Consider the following 17,414-nt stretch of genomic DNA (forward strand, 5'->3'; position numbering starts at 1 on the left):
ATTATATTTGTTATTTAGGTGCTGTAGGCTTCTGGGGGTAATGATTTTTCTGCAAGGTCTATTTATGGTTCACTCCTGACCCTTATTAATTTTTTCCATCTGGCCAAGAACAAAGGTGATAGCGACTTGTTGCTGTAACGCTCAAATACGATGACTGTGTGTACGCGACTTCCCTTCCCCAGCTCTCTCTTTCTCCCCCAAAGCGTGGGCCTTGAGGAGGTTCTGCCTGGTGCGGAGGTGAGGCCACGTGCAGCAGTGGTGGCCACCCCAGGACCACCACCCTCCAGCGGTGCGACCTTGAGCGAGCGAAGCGTGGCATTGGGCGAGTGGCCGGGCCCCTCGGGGTGGCCGCGAGATGAAATGCACTGCGTGCATCCAGACGGGCAGAGCGTCCTCAATAAACGCGGTGTGTGATTTTAGTTATTGCCATTTTTAAAACATTCGGAAGCCACCATCATTTCCCGTGCTTCCGGAATCCCGAGAAATCGCCCAGCCTGCTGCTCATTTTACAGAAGGAGCAAGTGTGGCCAGGAGAGGGGAGGTGACCGGCCCAAAGCCACGCCGCGCACAGGGGCAGAGACCGCCCGGGGGCCCAGGTCCCCTGACCGACCTGCGTGGCGTTTCCTCCGCGTGACCCCAGTCGGCCGCTCGTTTCTCCCACCGGCTGTCGAGAGCCTGCTCTGTGAGAGCTGGAGATGGGGCCTTGCGACAGTCTAGTGTGGAGACGAGCGATCGGTCGTCTGCAATCAAAGAAGGAAATGAAACCAACGTGAAGACAGCACGCCAGGCACGGCGAGGGGTGGCGGGGGGATGTCTCTGCTCTTTCTGAAGCACCGCATTGGGCTTTTTCTGGGCGGTGCCTTGTAAAAGCCACTCGAGGCAGATCGTACTCCTCCCACGCCACAGATGAAGAAATGGAAACCTTGAGAAGTGCGACGACTTGCTAAAGACTAGACAGCTCCTCAGCGGCAGCGCTGGGACCCAGACCAGCCCATCGGGCTCCCGGTCACTTTTCCACAGAGCCGAATGCCAGCTCATGGGAAATGCCCAGGTCCGAAGTCCCATAACGCGGTCCTCGAGACACCAGCCCCCCGCCTGGAGAGACGGGGGCCACGTCTGAGGGGACCGTGTGGCAGCAGCCAGGGAGCCAGGCTGCGAGGTGCCCTAACTGTGGAGGGCGGACTGAGATTCTTGAGATTAACCACCCTGGGGAGGGTGCAGCCTTCGCAGATAGCTCTTGTGGGGAACATTCTACTGCACAGACAGGAATCGCTAAGCTAATTCTAGTCAAGATCATTCAGCTTTATTTCCTACGGACAGTCGCAAGTGGAAAGCTTGTGTACTTACACATTTAGACTTGCACTATGAGACAGAAACATCTCTTCTAGGTAATAAGAAAGAGATTTAAAGGTTGGAGAGAGACAAGGAACTGGAAGGAGCTATCCTAGCCTGGCACACCGATACCTTGAAATAGAATCACTAGCAAGAAGCTCAGGTATATTTGAGAGGTGAAAAAAAAAAATCTCATTTCAGTCTGGGGTAATATCCTGGGCTGTCAACAATGATTTGGATTTCATTATATCATACCTGCAAATGTGCTCCGGAAACCGTAAAATAATACATAAATGTAAGATGATAAGAACATGCTGTAGGAAAGAGTGTGGGTTCGGGAGTCAGGCATGGGTTTAGGTGCTGCCTCGTCCACTGAGGGGGACCTGGACAAGCCACCGGGCCCCTCTGGGTCTGCGTTCCTCGACAGGAAACGGTGGATACCTGTGACAATGTCCTCTCCTGAACACTCCTCTGCGTGCGGACGAGAAAACAAACATTCTTCACAAATTGGCAGGCGCTGTGTACACGTAGGGATTGTCCTTGTTTTCATCCTTACGCCCCAGAATAGATGACGGGATTATCGGAGAGCGGCCACCGGGGCTTTTGTTAAGTCCTCTGGGCAGCGGAGAGGAGAGCCCTGGGGGCCAGGAGGAGCCGGGGGGCCCCCCTCGTCCAGTGATTGGCAGAACGAGGCTGTGGTCGGTCAGGAGCCACGTCCCAACCTCCACGTGGCAGTCTCGAGTGAGAAACGCGTATGGCCATGACGGGGATGTTTCAAAGGCTGCTTTCTCCAGCGACATCCGTCAGCTCACACGAAGTTTCAAAAAATACTCAACAGCTTATCTTCAGGCATGGGAGGCAGGTGGGGACGGCATGTGTGCAGAGACCAGCAGATCTGACCGTAACTTCTTGCCGACACCCACGGAGACGGATGGAGCCCATCCCTCATTCACTCCACAGGGGGTATCATTTCTTCCTTCTCCACGACCGGAAGTGACACTGGGACTCGGCCATCTCTTCGAAGGCTCTTGAAGCAGCTCGGAGTGAAGAAGTTACGAGAATGGTCCTCGGGGTCTGTCACCGATGACTATGTGACTTTGACAAGTCTCTAATGTGAAGTGGGATTGATGGTAACACCCGATTCATAAGGTTTCTGTGGGATTAAGTTAAATAATGCACATGAAGCCCTCAGTCCAGGGCCTTGCACTTAATGAGGGCTCAATACACATTAACTACTATTGTTTCCTCGCGTTGCCATCACGGTAACAGGTCACGGCGGTCTTACCAAAAAGATGCTTCCAACTCCTGTCGGAGCCGTGGGGGTTTCCTGCGGGCTGGCGGAGGAGCAGGGAAGAGGGGTAGGGTTTCTCATACCTCTCCCCAACGTTCAGACAATCTCAGAAACTTGATTGGCGGAAAGACAGCGTCCCTGAGTGCTGGGTGCAGCTCAGCAGAACCAAACCTGCCGGGTGCTATGGACTCGTTAAGTCCTCTGGGCAGGGAGAGGACATGTCCCTGCCACATTCATGTGTTGAAACCCCTACCTCCCCTCCGCCACACCCCGCCGATTGGGAACAGGGCTTCTAAGGAAGTAATTGAGGATAAATAAGATCATAAGGGTGGGGCCCTGATCTGATAGGACTGGTGTCCTTATAAGAAGAGACATCAGAGAGCCGGCTCACTCTCTCTGCCGTATGAGGACATAGCAACAAGGTGGCCGTCTGTAAGCCAAAAAGAGAGCTCTCACCAGAACCAAACCGTGCCGGCACCCCGATCTGTACCTTGCGGCCCCTAGAACTGTGAAAATATAAATTTCTGTTGTTTAAGCCACCCAGGCTTGATATTTTGTGATGGCAGCCTGAGCAGAGGAAGATGGGAAGGAGGGGTGGGCAGTAGGATTTCAGAGGAGAAAGCTCGTTCTGTGCATCCCCAAAGGCTGAGTGGCCACAGCACAGTTAGCCCAGCACTGGGCTTCCCAAAGACCATGTCCTTCCTGCTTTTCTCCACTGCCTCCTCCAGGGCCCGTAAAGAGATGGCCAAGTGGGAGTGTTTGTTCCATCGATTCCTGATCACCCATGGGCGCAGAATCCTCCACGCTGCAGTTGCCAAGTGTGGCTTCTGGGGCTGCATCGCCAGTGGGTAGAATTCCAGGGCATGGGAACAGGAAGCTACACGTCCGGCCAGGGCCCTAGATTATTTTAGGCATAAAATATTTGAAAAACACAGGCCTCGAGCGGAAGCTAGTCAGTCTCCTCAGCCCAGTGTGTAGGGACCTCCTCCACAAAGGCTCCCGTCTAGCCTTCTACCGCGTCCAACCCCCATGGGCACGTCGCAAACCCACCGGCTCTGCCCTCCGACCCTATCAAGAATGTCGCCACTCTTGTCACCACCTCCACCACTACCACCTGGTCCAGGCCCCTCTCCGCTTGGACCTCCTCGCTTTCTTTCACACGCGCCCCCACCACCTTCTCTCAACCCAGCAGCCAGCCTGTTCTCGCCACTTCAAAACTCCCCAGGGGTGTCCCATCTTCCTCAGCGTGAAACCCAGAGTCTGACCTTGGTCCACAAGGCGCTCCGTGGCCTGGCCTGCTAGAGCCCTTCAGGTCCAGTCTTCCTCAGTCCAGAGAGAGGAGGGCAGGGCTTCGGGGAGGATGGCAGAGCTCTGCCCTACTCAGCGGACAAGCGATGATGCCGGGAGAAGCCAGGGCTGTGCGGGTTCCCAGGAACCAAGGGAGGGCTTAATGCAGAGGTAGAGCGATTCCGTGGTTGTTCAGCTCTGTCTTTTAAAAATTCCTGATTGAGTCTGCTCTCAATCAGAGTATCTTAAATGCAGACACGTTTAGCTCAAAGTCAAGCATCTTACAGTTCAGGGGTAGGTCCTCGTACAAACAGGCCCCTTTGTACAGACGGGCGCTCAGGGTGGATTGTGTGCCCACTGGACTCGGCAGTGGGGAGGAGGACGCAGGGACGGTGTTCTCAACGTGGGGTCACCATCCGGGAACTTGGTAGAAGTGCAAATTCACAGACCTTTGGAAAGGAGACCCCGGGGCGCGCCCCGGTCTGTGTTTTCACAAGCCCCCCAGAGATTCTGAATGTCGAGAGTCTCTGGTCTGCATCATCTTGGTTTTGAGAAGTCTGCTCATCGTCTGAGAAGAGTTTTCACAGGCCATCTTTACTCCTGCCCTTTGGCTCACCTCTGTGTCCTCGGCTGTACCGTGGGAATGACAGCTGCATCGCCAGGTCGTCGAAGGGCCGCAGTGCACTCAGGTGCATCACAGGGGTCTTCACTGGTCCTGCTATGCGCTGGGCTGCACTGGGCACTGGGGACAACATCTTCGCCTCCAGGAGCACAGACTCCTACTGGGGAGACGGGTTGGGGGCACTTTAAAAATATAATATGCATTTTTTTCTAATGGTTATCAACGATGAGTGTGCATGATCTTAATTGGAAAATACAGAAAAATAGGAAGAAGGGTACAAAAATATGCTACGAGCCTAGCACACTTCTCCCCTGCCCCTGTTATAAATAGGTAGCAGTGAACACCATGTGTGCATTGTGGATTTTAGGGAAGAAATATTTTGAAACACTTGAACAGCTCTTAAAACTTTTGCCAAATTGCTTCCCAAAAGTTCATAGCAATCTCGCCAGTACCTCACTGTAAACGGTCTTTTATATTTTTGTTAGTTTAATGGCTGAGCGATAGCACCTGTGGCTTCAAAGGGACTGGATGTTCTCTCTCTTACTTGCTGATAATGTATGTGAACTACCCATTCGTATGCTTTGTCCATTTGGGGATTCTCTAAGGTTTAATGTGAAAGGAATTACCAAACCAAACTTACCTTAAAAAACAGATTCCTAGGGTTTTATCGTAAGAGGATATATCGGAAATAAAAACAGTGATATACCAAGAGTTTATTACAGTAACCTCAATCATAGTGAAAAAACGCAGCTACTGTCAGTGTTTAACTGTGTGGTGAGATTTGATGCAACAATTAAAATAATGTTATGAAGGTTGCCTGGCAACGTACAAAAATGTTTATGATATAATTTTAAGCAAAATGAGTACAAGGTTCTGTTCGTGTTGTTACTACAACTAAGTGAAAACATCTTCCAAGGACAAAGAGTGGCTGGAAGCTCAGTCAGCAAGGACCCTTGGGTTCCAGAGGGGACAATGCATGAGATTCCCACTCCGTTTTATAATAAGTAATACTTAGGAAGGAGAGAGACCCAGAATGAGCATGTCGACTCTCTGTGGAGGATCTGAAAAGGCTGCAGATGTCAGCCAGGTGGGAGCTGCTCCATCACCTGCCTCCGCCCCCAGCGCAGGTGCGGCCCAGCCGCACTGCCCCGGAACAAAGCCTCGCTCATCTGAGTGCACTTGCTCCGCCAGTCATCCTCCTTCTCCCTAGAAAGGTTGAATTCTCTGAAACTCAGTGAAGCTTGACCTGGGTTTGGCCACTGTTTCCTGGGCCACCTGGATGAAATGAGGAACAAGAACAATGTCTTGTCAGACTCACACACACACAGCCCCTTAGAACAGTTGTCGTGGAGCTGGAGCCCCAAGTGTGTGGTGTACAGTTTGGGGTGTCCCCTCTTCCCAACCCTCATCAGCTTTTAGACTCGCTCAGACACGCTCAGCAGGACTGAGCCGTGAGCGCAGGGCTCTTCGTCAGGGTACAGCCCTCTTCCCCGGTCTCTGGCCTGAGAAGTGTTTGGTTTGCTTTCTATCCGGTGGTGGGGGGTGCGGGTGCCTTTTGCAGTCAGGAGACCCGGGGTCTCGTCCTGCTTCTGTCAATTACTGGCTGTGTGACTTGGGGCCTGACTTCATTTACCTCTCCTCTCTTCAGTAAAATAAAGATGCTAGACAAATATTCTAGGGCATTGGAAGTGACAGTGGCTTTGCTGGCTATGGAGATCCAAGAGTCTGAAGTGGGAGCGGGGGCGGGCAGAGCTCTAGGCTGCCATACACCTCACAAGATTTCATTTGAGGACTAAAACAAACCAAGCCAAAATTTAAAAATCCCACAAAGCTTCACCACTATTTAAAAAAGGAGGAATCTCCAGGTGAGAAAATGTGCTCCGGCTGTTATGCATGTGAGACCACAACATGGATCATAGCTAGCTTCGCCCCAACACCTTCGGTGTCTCCCAACTCACTTCCCCTGGCCTTTCGGCCCCCTCTAGAGTCGAGTCCCCTGGCCGCTTCCCCCAGCCTGTCCTGCCACAGGCACTAGCGTCATTACTGAGCCACACACATGCCCACCTCCCACCATGCTCTTCTCTGTCCTCAGCCCAGCCCACCGCTCCCAGCTCGCCTCTGCCCATCCAAGCCCTATCCATCCTTCAATGCCCAACTCATGCCCCCTTCCCCACAAGCCTCCTCTGAGCCCCTCAACCCCCCAGCCTCCCCACCGTTGGCTTTGCTGTTTCCTACAGGTTCTACATATTTCCATCGAAGCCTGTCTGTGTCCTTACCCCTGGAGTGTTCTTGGTAGGGATGCCCAGGAGAGTCTTTCAGGAGTGAGGTACAGAATCAACAGTGCATGAGGCCTGGGTTCAAATCCCAGCCCTGCCCTTACCAGTGTGTGACTCAAGGGCAAGTTAGTTCATCTTTCTGGGCCTCGGTTTTCTCATCTGCACAATGGGCATCGTAGTGAGGAACAGAGCACCTGCTGTAGTGCATCTGGCTCATGCAAGAGCGAATAATGTCCATTCCCCTCTACTTCCTCTTCTATTTTCCATAGATAATAGGTAGGTAGGTAGATAGATAGATAGATAGATAGATAGATAGATAGATAGATAGATAGATAAATAGATAGATTAGATGAAAGATGATAGGTAGATACATGTATATCTATATATACATTTAACTTTTTTTATCAAAGTAGAAAAAAGTAGAAAACTTGCATTGTGTTTTTTCTGCCAAAGTAACACATGTGTAACTTCAACTTTAAATAGTAGCGAAGGGTTCATAATTAAAAGCAGCTGCCCTTGCATTGCCTCTTTCCACCCGCTAGAATTTTCCATTGCATATTTTTAAACTTCATACATGTTTACTATAGAAAATCAGAAAATGTAGACAAGCAAACCAAGTATAACACATTAAATCCGACTTCTTGTTTTTAGAATGTCTTCCAAATCATTTAGCCATGCACGCTTTTTTTCCAAAAATGAAGTCCTCAGTGTATATTTCTGTGCATTATAGCTCTAATCACAGTCTGCTTTCAATTATGAAAAGGAAACAAATATTTGTTGAATGGAAAATGCCCAGTCCTTGCTGCTCAGTGTGTGCTGCATGAACCAGGAGCCTAGGCACCACCGGAAGTTTGCTAAAAATGCAGCGTCCCCAGTGCCACCCCAGAATCTGCATTTTGACAAAATCCCGGTGACCGGCAAGCACATTAAAGCTGGGAAGGGTCGTGTCGAGCAGAGCTACTCAAAGTTGCAATCCACGAACCCTTCCTTACAGTTCTGGACAAGAGGCTTGAGCCGGAATGTAAACGCGCGCCGCTTCCTGTACAGAGAGAGACTTGCTGCAAAATACTGCCAGCTGAACTAAACAATGTGATTGATGAGGAGGGCGATTTACATTATGGTCCCAGCTCCTTATCTTGTCAGGGACCGGGGACATACAGTTCCTGGACTTGGCACCCGCCTCTGATCACACTTTGAGTGGCACTGTTTAGATCACAAGTTGGGAACTTGGGGGCTGGGACCGCCCTGGGTTTCTCTGGCTTTAGATCCTGGCCTCTTACATTCTGCATGTGTCTGACCCTCCCACCGACTGCGACACACACGCGCGCACAAACCACACACACACACACACACACATGCACGGGCATGCACACACGTGTGCGCACACATGCACACACCCTAGGAGAGCCCTGGCCCAGAGTCTGATTAGGAAATGTCTGTCTGACTCAGACAGAGGCCCCATTTCCCTGTGTCCCTGTCCACACCAGGCCTTCGTTGACATTAAAGGGGCTTGACACCAGGGTTCCCCTTCTCTGTCAACTCCTCCTGGCAGAGCCAGACAGAGCAGGGGGCTTGCAGAGCATCTGGAGTCCAGAGAAGCCGAGTGAAAAAGCCCTGATGGACTTGGAAAGAGACAAAGCAACATTGCTGCTCAGCTCAAGTTCCCAGTGCAGAGACACTCTCAGATCTTGGGGTCCATACATAACCTCACATTTATAAACCCCAAGCCGGGCTTCTGCCTATGGTGACAGAAGCCAGTGAATGATGCCTCCGAGTGGGACAGCAAGGCCACCGGGAAGGTGTGGACGAGCGGGACCGGAGCTGGCCTCCTCTAGAATACTGTGTGGCATTTGGTCCCCAAGGAGCCCAGGGGAGCTCGTGGACTTGGATCATGGAGTTTGTTTTTACCTGGACATTGGGAAGACTAAGCACCTTTCATGCAACACGACTTAGTTAAAAGAATTGGGAGTCAGCTTGAATTTCCAGGCTAATATTCCCTGGCTAGGTGACCTTAGGGAAGCTACTCAACCTCTCTGTTAGTTTCCTCGTGTGTAAAATGGGGTATAATAATACTAACCTCGAAAAAGTGTTGTGAGAGTTAGCGATAATGTCTGTAAAGTGCCTAGAGCCAACTCATTCATTCATTCACTCATTCACTCATTCATTCACTCACTCATTCATTCACTCACTCATTCATTCACTCGCTCATTCATTCACTCGCTCATTCATTCACTCGCTCATTCATTCACTCGCTCATTCATTCACTCACTCCCTCGCTCGTTCATTCATTCACTCATTCATTCACTCACTCGCTCATTCACTCTCATGCATTCATTCATTCATTCATTCACTCATTCGTTCATTAATTGGCTCATTCATTCACTCACTCATTCATTCCTCACTCATGTTCACTCATGCATTCATATTCACTCATTCATTCATTCACTCACTCATTCATTCATTCCACACACATGTATTCAGCATGTCTATATTGAGCACCTTCTGGTATCTAGCACTGGGGGTGAGCTGGAAGATAGATTGTCAAAAAAAACATACAAATAAGCACTGAGCGAGCTGCAGTATGTGCTAGAAAGACGAGGCAAAAAGCCTGTACCAGGGGCCAGACCTAACCTGGAGATCAGGGAAGTGAGCAAGTGATTTTGAGCTCAGATCCTAAGGATGAGTAGGAACTTATGAGGTAAACTAAGAACATTCTGGGGGGATAGTAGAGACTACTATTAATACATTCCAGAATGTAGTTTTGGGGAAAGAGAAGGGGTCGGGTGTATTTTACCTTTTAAGGTAAAACGTGCATACAGCAAAATACACAAATCTTAAGGCACAATGGGATGAGTTTTGACAAATGCACACACCATATAGCCATCCCCTCCATCCAGATATAGAGCATTGCCATTGGGTTGTGCTTAACCTTAATCACTCTTTCCCTTAATATAATGTCGAGGGCTGGGTTTCAATGGGAACATTTCACCGTGGAGCAGAGGGATGAGGCTTTGGACTAGGCTCAAATCCCACCTCCACCACCTTCTACCCATAGGACTTTGCCCAGGTCTTCCCACTTCTCTGAAACCCAGTTTCCTCATCTATAAATTTGGGCCAATTAAACCTGCTTCATAGGGTTGCTTAAGGAATTAAGTTTGCTCTAAGCACCCAGCTGGCGCGGTGCCTGGTGGGCAGGCCCTCTGCCCGTGAGCCCTGTTTCATTTCCTGAGCGGAACCGACAGCGGGGGGAAAGCCCAGTGGGCGGAGTCAGGCCTTCCCAGGGCAGCAGCACGCTGGGCAGCTTCTGCACGCACCCCCCTAACGCTGGTCCCTTCGTCCACAGGGATGTGCCTGCAGGCCTTCATAGAGGCTTTCTTCTACCTGGCTCAGAGGAAGTTCAAGATGCTGCCACTCCACGAGCAGGTGGCCTCTCTGATCGACCTGTGCGAGTACCACCTGTCCCTGCTGGATGAAAAGCGTCTGGTGTGTGGCCGGAGTGGCACGCTGGGGGGCCGGCCCCCAGACATCGGCAGTCCCCAGGAAGCCACCCCTGCAGCCCCGCTGGCAGAGAGCAACCTCCCACCTTGCACGGATAAGCATTCCCATCCCAGACACGCTCTGTCCTGAGGGCCACTCTGCCCTCCCGGAAGAAGAGTGAGCCACTCAGGGCTGCCGAGAAGCCCTGGCCTTCCTGCCCGTGGAGAGGCGGAGGGCAGCTGAGAATTCCCGCCCGAGATGCTAATGATTGTCTCCATGTTCTTCTGAGCTGCGCTTCGAAAGGCCGACTGATTCTCGCCTGCCGGGGCCACTTGGTGGTCCACCGCTTGCAAGTCACCAGTGGACATATGACATCCCAAACGTGACAGATGGCGTCTTCTATGCTGGGCCCATGGGAAGCAACCATCGGAGTAAAACTGTTGCGTTTGGGGCGCCAGCAGCCCCCAGACTGAGCTCCCAGACTGAGAACCGTGCTGAGGGAAGAACTGGGGGATGCCGAGTCCTGGGTGTGCTGGGCTCCAGGAGAGAGCACCGGTTAAAGCCCCCGATCATCATGTCGAGATCCCACCTCCCGGTCCGTGAAAACGAAACGGAAACATCCAAGCAGGGGCCGTGGCTCCCCGATCCCAATCATGTGCTACATGGCTGTAGTGAACAGATCAGCCTCATTTATTTCATTAGCTTGCCTGTTGCTGCAGTGTTCGGTTTGTTATTAATTAAGAAAGAATTAAGAAGTCACTAAATAAGGCTCCTAGAGTCTTGGAGCTGGCAGGGGACTCAGAAGTCATCTTGCCTGATTTTGTTTGACCTTGACCCCCCAGAGCGGGAGTCCCATGGTCACACGGCCTCTGCTTGGAGCCCTCCATCAGGTGGGGTGCTTCCATGTGCCCACCGTGCTCTGGGAGCTCTGGGTAAGAAGGGGGAAACTTCTGGGGGCCGGGGAACAAGACCTGGGTGAGGATTAGGGCAAGAGGAGCATGGGGCCAGAAGCCCAGGTACCAGGCGTGGTGCCAAGAAACGGAAGCCCTCGCTCTCCCTTCCACGAGCCCCTTCCCTTGTCTCCACCGATGTCCCCAGGCAGCCCCTCTCTCACGGGAAAGCCTGAGAGGCAGCCTACGTGGCACTGTGGAAAATGGCCCTGGGCAAGTCGGGGTCCAGGGCCCACTGACCACGGGCGAACCAGAGACTGTCCTTGCACCGCCTAGCCCTCCACGGCGTTGTTGGATTTGGGGCTAACGTGGCCCTTTCCCAGAGTGTCCCTTTTAAAGGACCCCGAGGGCCCGGGGAAGAGCTGACCATCATGCTCTGAGTGAGGAGAAAAGGCCTGAGGGCGTTAACGGCACCTGGCACACGGGAGGACTCGGAAAACGCTCGCGAAGCTGAGGCAGGTGCGGGGCCGTGGGGCAGAGCGTGTCCCAGAGAAGCGTGCATCTTCCTTCTCCGGCTTTGCTCTCGTCCTCTTCCTGTTAACATCCATCCTTCCCCACCTCCTGATCCAGGTCCCCTTCACTCAAACCAATGGGAGCAGCTGACTCCAGCTCCAGCCCAGAGCCTGGTACAGAGCGGATGCTCAAAAAGAGTCTGTTGAAATGAGTGACTTGGATCCAGCCTCCCAGGAATGTTTTTAAACCCAAAGGGAAGGTTGTTAATCCAAAACCCCGCCAGCGCCTGGCCCTCTGTTAATCCTTGCCGAAAGCCCACTTTCAAAAGAAGTGAAACCTGCTTCCCCCACATATGGCTCCCACGCACTGACCCCATCCTGCCGTCTCCTCCCACCTGCTCCTCAGGGCACAGGCCAGAGCCCAAGGCCACTGCCCTCCCCCAGCCCAGAGGACCCTGGCAGTACCCGAGCCCTGCAGAGCCCACCGTGGACTGTTCAGTGACAGGAGACACTCGGTGTCTTTATTTCCCCCAGCAAAGAGCAGGACGAGTAGCCTAAGGTGGGAGGGACAAGAGGAACCTGATATTTGTCCTTCACGGGGACATCGTAGAGGTGTCGTCAGCTCAACTCACCGGTTACCTTGGGCAGTTCCATAATGCAGTTCCCGTTTCCAGATGCGGAAGGAAAGGCCTGGAAGGTTGCGTTGTGGAGTCAGGCCTTGGTCCAGGCCTGTTGGTCGACTCCCCTCTCTATGTTTCTGGATGAGCATGAAAACAGCTCCAGATACAGACCTCTGGTGGGTCCTCCCTGCTTCAAGCCTGCCAAGGTCCCTCAGGACTCTGCTCACTGTCACACAGTTTGGCGGCACATGCAAGGGCCATCAATGTTCCGAAAGGGTCCGCCATAAGAAAGAGAGTCTGAAGGCCCTGCGCCCGCCCTTCCAGACCCCTTGACAGAGGAAACGAGCTTCATGATGAACGACCCACGTAGATTTGTCCCGGCGCACTTACCAGCTGGGCTCGGGAAAGTCTTTTAAACAAAGCTCTAGTTCTACTCCATTTCTTGATGTTGATTTTCAGAAAGCATTCATCTGCCAACATGGAGTGCAATTTTCAGGTCTAAAACCAACTAAACATGTCAAATGTTGGGGGAAAAATTATCAGTAGGATGAATTCCAGCCACGTTGTTGGCAGTGCTATAAAAATGTTAGCTCCCATGGTGAGGAATGTCCTGTCTCACCCCTTGCACGTCATCTGGAGGAAGATTTCTCAGTGGCCAGGGTCGCTGTCTAGAAGGAGTCCCACTCCCCCTCGCAGACCCAGCAGAGTGAACCCTGCACCCCGCAGCATTAGGGAAACGAGGCTGCTGGTTTACAGGAGGCCAGCGAGTGACAGACTGGGCCCTTTTCCCTCAATGCTATTGAACAGAGGAATTGGAGGCTGCTCCGCTGTCAGAGTGAGTGATAGGGGACGTCCCCACCTCCCCGGTGCCTGCTAGGAAGCCCCACTATGTTCACCCCCTCTGGTAACTGGCCACTTACTTTGCAGGGGGTAACGGAAGAGACAGCAAAAGCAGACGTTTCCCGCCTCTTACGAGAGAGGAGCTGGAGCAGGGCGCCCAGCCAGGGAGTGCTTGTGCTTTGCCTATGGGATAAGACCATTCCTGAGATGGCCCTCAGCATCCATCTGGCCTCTTCCTCCCCCTCCTGCTGATCCCCCAACCCCTCTCGCCCCCCCCCCACACAGTCCAGCCATACCACATCTCACATTATTATGCTGGCTGAGTCCCTGAAGGGCTGGCCCTCCAGCATGGGTTCAATGAAAGGATGAGAAGATCAGGCTGAGCCTCTCAATTTGGGGTGCATGCATCCCAGAGCATGTATATTAGGTCATTAGATCCCCACGTCCCCACGACCTGACCAGAATGCAGCTGGCAGAAGGTGCTTGTAAAGGCGCATTGGGTTCGATGCAGCTGTTAGCACAGCTGGTCCCCGAGCCCGCAGAGGCAGAGCCTCCTGGAAACAGGTGCCTCCATTCCTAAAACAAGCCTCCTCGACCCCTCTAGTTGCCAGTAGCACCCTAAATCAATGCCTGGCCCACACACCTCAGGGGGGAGCCTCTGCACCCTGCCCATGACCCTGGGCTCCCATGGCTCTCTGTGTGTCTTGCTACCAGTGGGAAGAGAATGTTCCGAATCCTGCCACAGTAGGAAGGCCGCAGGGCACGAACCTGCTCCGTGCTCTCCCACCCTACACTTGCTGTCCCCTCTGCCTGCATGGCCTCCCCTTCTGTCCAGTGGAAACTTACCTTTCAAAGTCCTTGCTTGAATGTCTTCACCCCCCCAAACAGAGTGAACTGCTCCCTCCTATGCCTGCGAGAACCTGGGAAGTTCCTTCATTAACACACCTGTGGTCAGGCATCACAGTGTTCGCTCCCCGCAAGTGGTGAGTTCTTTCAGGGTCAGGCAGAGGCTGGGTTCATGCCAGCCCCCCGGGCACAGAGCTGGACCCAGCAGGTGCTGCTCGAACTAATCCAGGTGTCCTACAGGCCGTAGACAAGGAGCAGCCATACGATGCTCATTCTCCCTTCGAGTGGGTGCCCCCAGGAACCATGGTTTTCCAAACCTGGCTAAGGTGATTCACTGAGCACCTGTAAATCCCCAGCTGGCTCGCTGGTGCCCAGGCACAACAACTGTCCCATGGCCTGGAGCAGAAAATGGCGCCTCTGACCTTGGACAGTCTCTCCATGTCCCTTTGTCCCAGGCTCATGTCTGGGCTGCGTCCCCCAGTGACACCCCCTCTCGTTCAGCCTTGGAGACCAAGGCCTGCCAGGCTGGATGGTCCTCACCGTGGCTCCTCCGTCAGTGTCCAGCCGTCTCTCCAACCCCGCAGCAGCCTGTATTTGTGTGGGGCTCCCTCCCGGTGTGCATACAGGCAGTCGGGGTGAGCGGGACCAGGTGGGAGAGGAGCCTGGACATTTGGAATGGTGCTCCGTGCCTTTCCAGAACCAGCTTCTTTTCCCCTGTGAATTGAACATTCGCTCAATGCTTCAGACTTTACAAAGTACTTATACAGCCCGCTTCTCATCCCATCCTCCCCACGGACCATCGAAAGATGAAGAGTTTCATCATCCTCTTTTCGCAGACGAGCGTACAGCACCCAGAAGGTCAAGTGACTTGCCCAAGGCCTCGTGGTTGGTCAGAGGCAGAGCCAGGACTCACAGTGAGGTCTCCTGACTCCAAATCCTTTCTCGGCACCATAGCTGCTCTACGCGGTGCCTCAATGTCCCCACAACCCAGCGGGGAGAGGAGCTTTGGCCCCATTTTGCAGATGTAGGAAACCACATCTCTGAGAGGCTGATGACTCTAGGGACTGGTTCTCAGGACTTAACTTGGGGCCACCTGACCTGCTCTTCTCTGGCCGAGCATCCCAGAAGGGTTCCGAGACACGGACACTCTACGGGCTCCAGGTCTCTGGGAAACAGGACGAGAAATGGAAAGCATAATACACGTGAAAGTGTTTTGTAAACCAAAGTGCTGTTCCAATGCCATGTTATCATCGGACTGGCTTCTGGCTTCCTACAAAGTGTAAATAAAAAGATTCCTTTCTGAACGTTGCGATCCATCAAGACAAATGAAGCCACAACAGTCGGCAACTCTGCCGCCTGCCATCCTCACACATTTGAAGACATTCAACGGTTGAAAAATGGTGTCTGCCGCTCCTGCGACATGCGGAATTTGCCTTGTGATTGGCAGAGTATGAGGCCAAAATAGCTTAATTTTTAAAAATTTCTTGATTGATGCCCCGAACTCCTTGGCCCCGTAATTGAGAATTGGGCTTGAAATGTTCGGCCTCTGAGCACCTTCCCTTGAAGCTCAGAAATGACATCTCCTCTCTGGGAGCCGTCCTCCCTCAGCATGCCTTAACCCACAATCCACCTCACCTGGATGGATATTTCTGCCAATCTCTTATTGGTTTGATGAATGTGAGAGAAATTTTCCCGAACGGCTTATGGATTTCTCCCTCACAGAATAAATCCAAATTGTTTTCCGTTCCCAGGGACAAAGGAGTCTTGCAGAACAGCCGACATATTCAATTACCTCCATTTCTCGTAACCAAAAGCCTTGATTTGGATGTAACTAGGAAAATCACACAGCATAGTGCTTCTGTATAAGGCGCACACATACATGCATGTACCCATGCGCGCGCACACACACGCGCACACACACGGCACCATGGTGCTTTGGTGTAAAATGGCAAAACTACTGATGTTTTTCTTATTTCTGGCAATTTGTCCCCGAGTCTCATTTAGAGAGCAGAGGGAAAGGGGCTCTTTATCGCCCCGGGGTTAACATACAGTGCTCCCCGAGAGGCTCACGGGAACCATTTCCCCTGACAGAGAGGCTCTTACTGCGATTCTGACCAGGGCTGTGGTGTTGGGCCATGGGACACTGCCAACTCCTGCTGTGACTCCCCCAGGCCCCTCCCTGGCAAGGAGCTGGGCTATGAAAGAAGTCGGCGGGGATATTTCCCTTTCTGAATGGAGAAAATGAGGGCCGAGACCCCCAGAGGAGCCCCCGAGCTGAGGTGGAAAGAGAGGGTGCCTGGATTTTGCTGTCTGTCTCTCCTCTCTCTACATGCAAGACCAGACTTCACCTCTCTGCCCTAGACCTGGCCCGTACAGTGGAGACGGTGCCACAACAAATGTGAAGAGCCTGGCATGGGACCTGGCACCCAGGAAGTGTATCAACACATGTCTATCGACACAAGGACAGTCTCGATGTCCTGAAACCAGGCAGATGTCGGGGGACACACTGCCCACCTCAGCAGCTCTGACGGGAGGCTCCTCCCGGTCTGGAGAGAGGCCCCTGGTGCTGAGCCCTCCTCCTTCCTCCCTCCTCCCTTGCTGCTTGCTAGGCTACAGCTCCTGCCTCTTAAAAGCCTTTAAAAATTCTTTATTAAATTTTCATGGCGCATAAAGTCAAGGTTCCATTACTTGGCCTCAGTTGTCTTGGTAACTTCGTAAAATGCAATAATAAAATGAAGCTGAGTGTTGCTAACACGGGCTCATTGTATGAACGGCTGCAAAGTATTGATGATTTTTTTTCTGTGTGATAATTCTTGACAGCAAATCCACCAAGTTTGTTCATGTCGGGTCCACTGGTGGGAAAAGGGCTCCTTTTAATTTTTCCTTTCCTTATAGCTAATGTTTGACTGGGAAGCTAAATATTGCCTCAAGGAAACGATCAGATCCTGGAGGAGATGGAGGGGTGCATTTGGAAAATCCCCAAACCCTTGGTCTCTTGGGGAGAGTCACACATATGGTGGGAGTGATGAGTCCTTTGGAGACTCTGTGGCAGGGACGCCTGCCCTAGGAGAGAGGGAGGTCCCTTCTAGCTCTGTCGGTGCAGCCGTCACCGTACGTGGCTCTGCCTTCAGCAGGTGTGCGCCACAAGCTTCACCCTCACGAGGAAGCTCGAGGCAGAGCACCTCCCAGAGAACCGAGCTGCTCAAGCTCCGAAGACCCAAAGAAGACATTTCTGGTGCTGCAGGCACTCCTGGTGGCTCCTTCCCTGGGAACAGAGGCCCTCACCCCTCCTGGCACCACCTCACCCCCTGACCCTTTAGGAGCAGCCTAGGTCTCTTCCGAATGTTCCCCAGACTCTGGACTACGTGGGGGAAAGTAAAATGCAGACGGCCTCAAGTTAAAGTGGATCTCTGCCCCCTGG

At 52.5% G+C, this 17,414-nt stretch overlaps 1 protein-coding gene across 7 annotated transcripts in view; it reads left to right on the top strand.

Moving 5' to 3' along the window:
• The window catches only part of TTLL11 (tubulin tyrosine ligase like 11), a 210,433-nt gene extending 193,696 nt beyond the window's left edge, over window positions 1–16,737 (top strand). For all 7 annotated transcript variants that reach the window (XM_039866701.1, XM_039866702.1, XM_039866703.1 and 4 more), the window contains one exon: window positions 10,152–16,737. In XM_039866701.1, the coding sequence (XP_039722635.1) occupies window positions 10,152–10,435 (284 nt within the window). In that variant the 3' untranslated portion in view covers window positions 10,436–16,737. The remainder of the gene's footprint in view (window positions 1–10,151) is intronic.
• The last annotated feature ends 677 nt before the right edge of the window (window positions 16,738–17,414 follow it).

The sequence above is a fragment of the Pteropus medius genome, unplaced genomic scaffold (genome assembly GCF_902729225.1).
Source record: "Pteropus medius unplaced genomic scaffold, Ma_sr-lr_union100, whole genome shotgun sequence".
In the NCBI taxonomy this organism is placed as follows: domain Eukaryota; kingdom Metazoa; phylum Chordata; class Mammalia; order Chiroptera; family Pteropodidae; genus Pteropus; species Pteropus medius.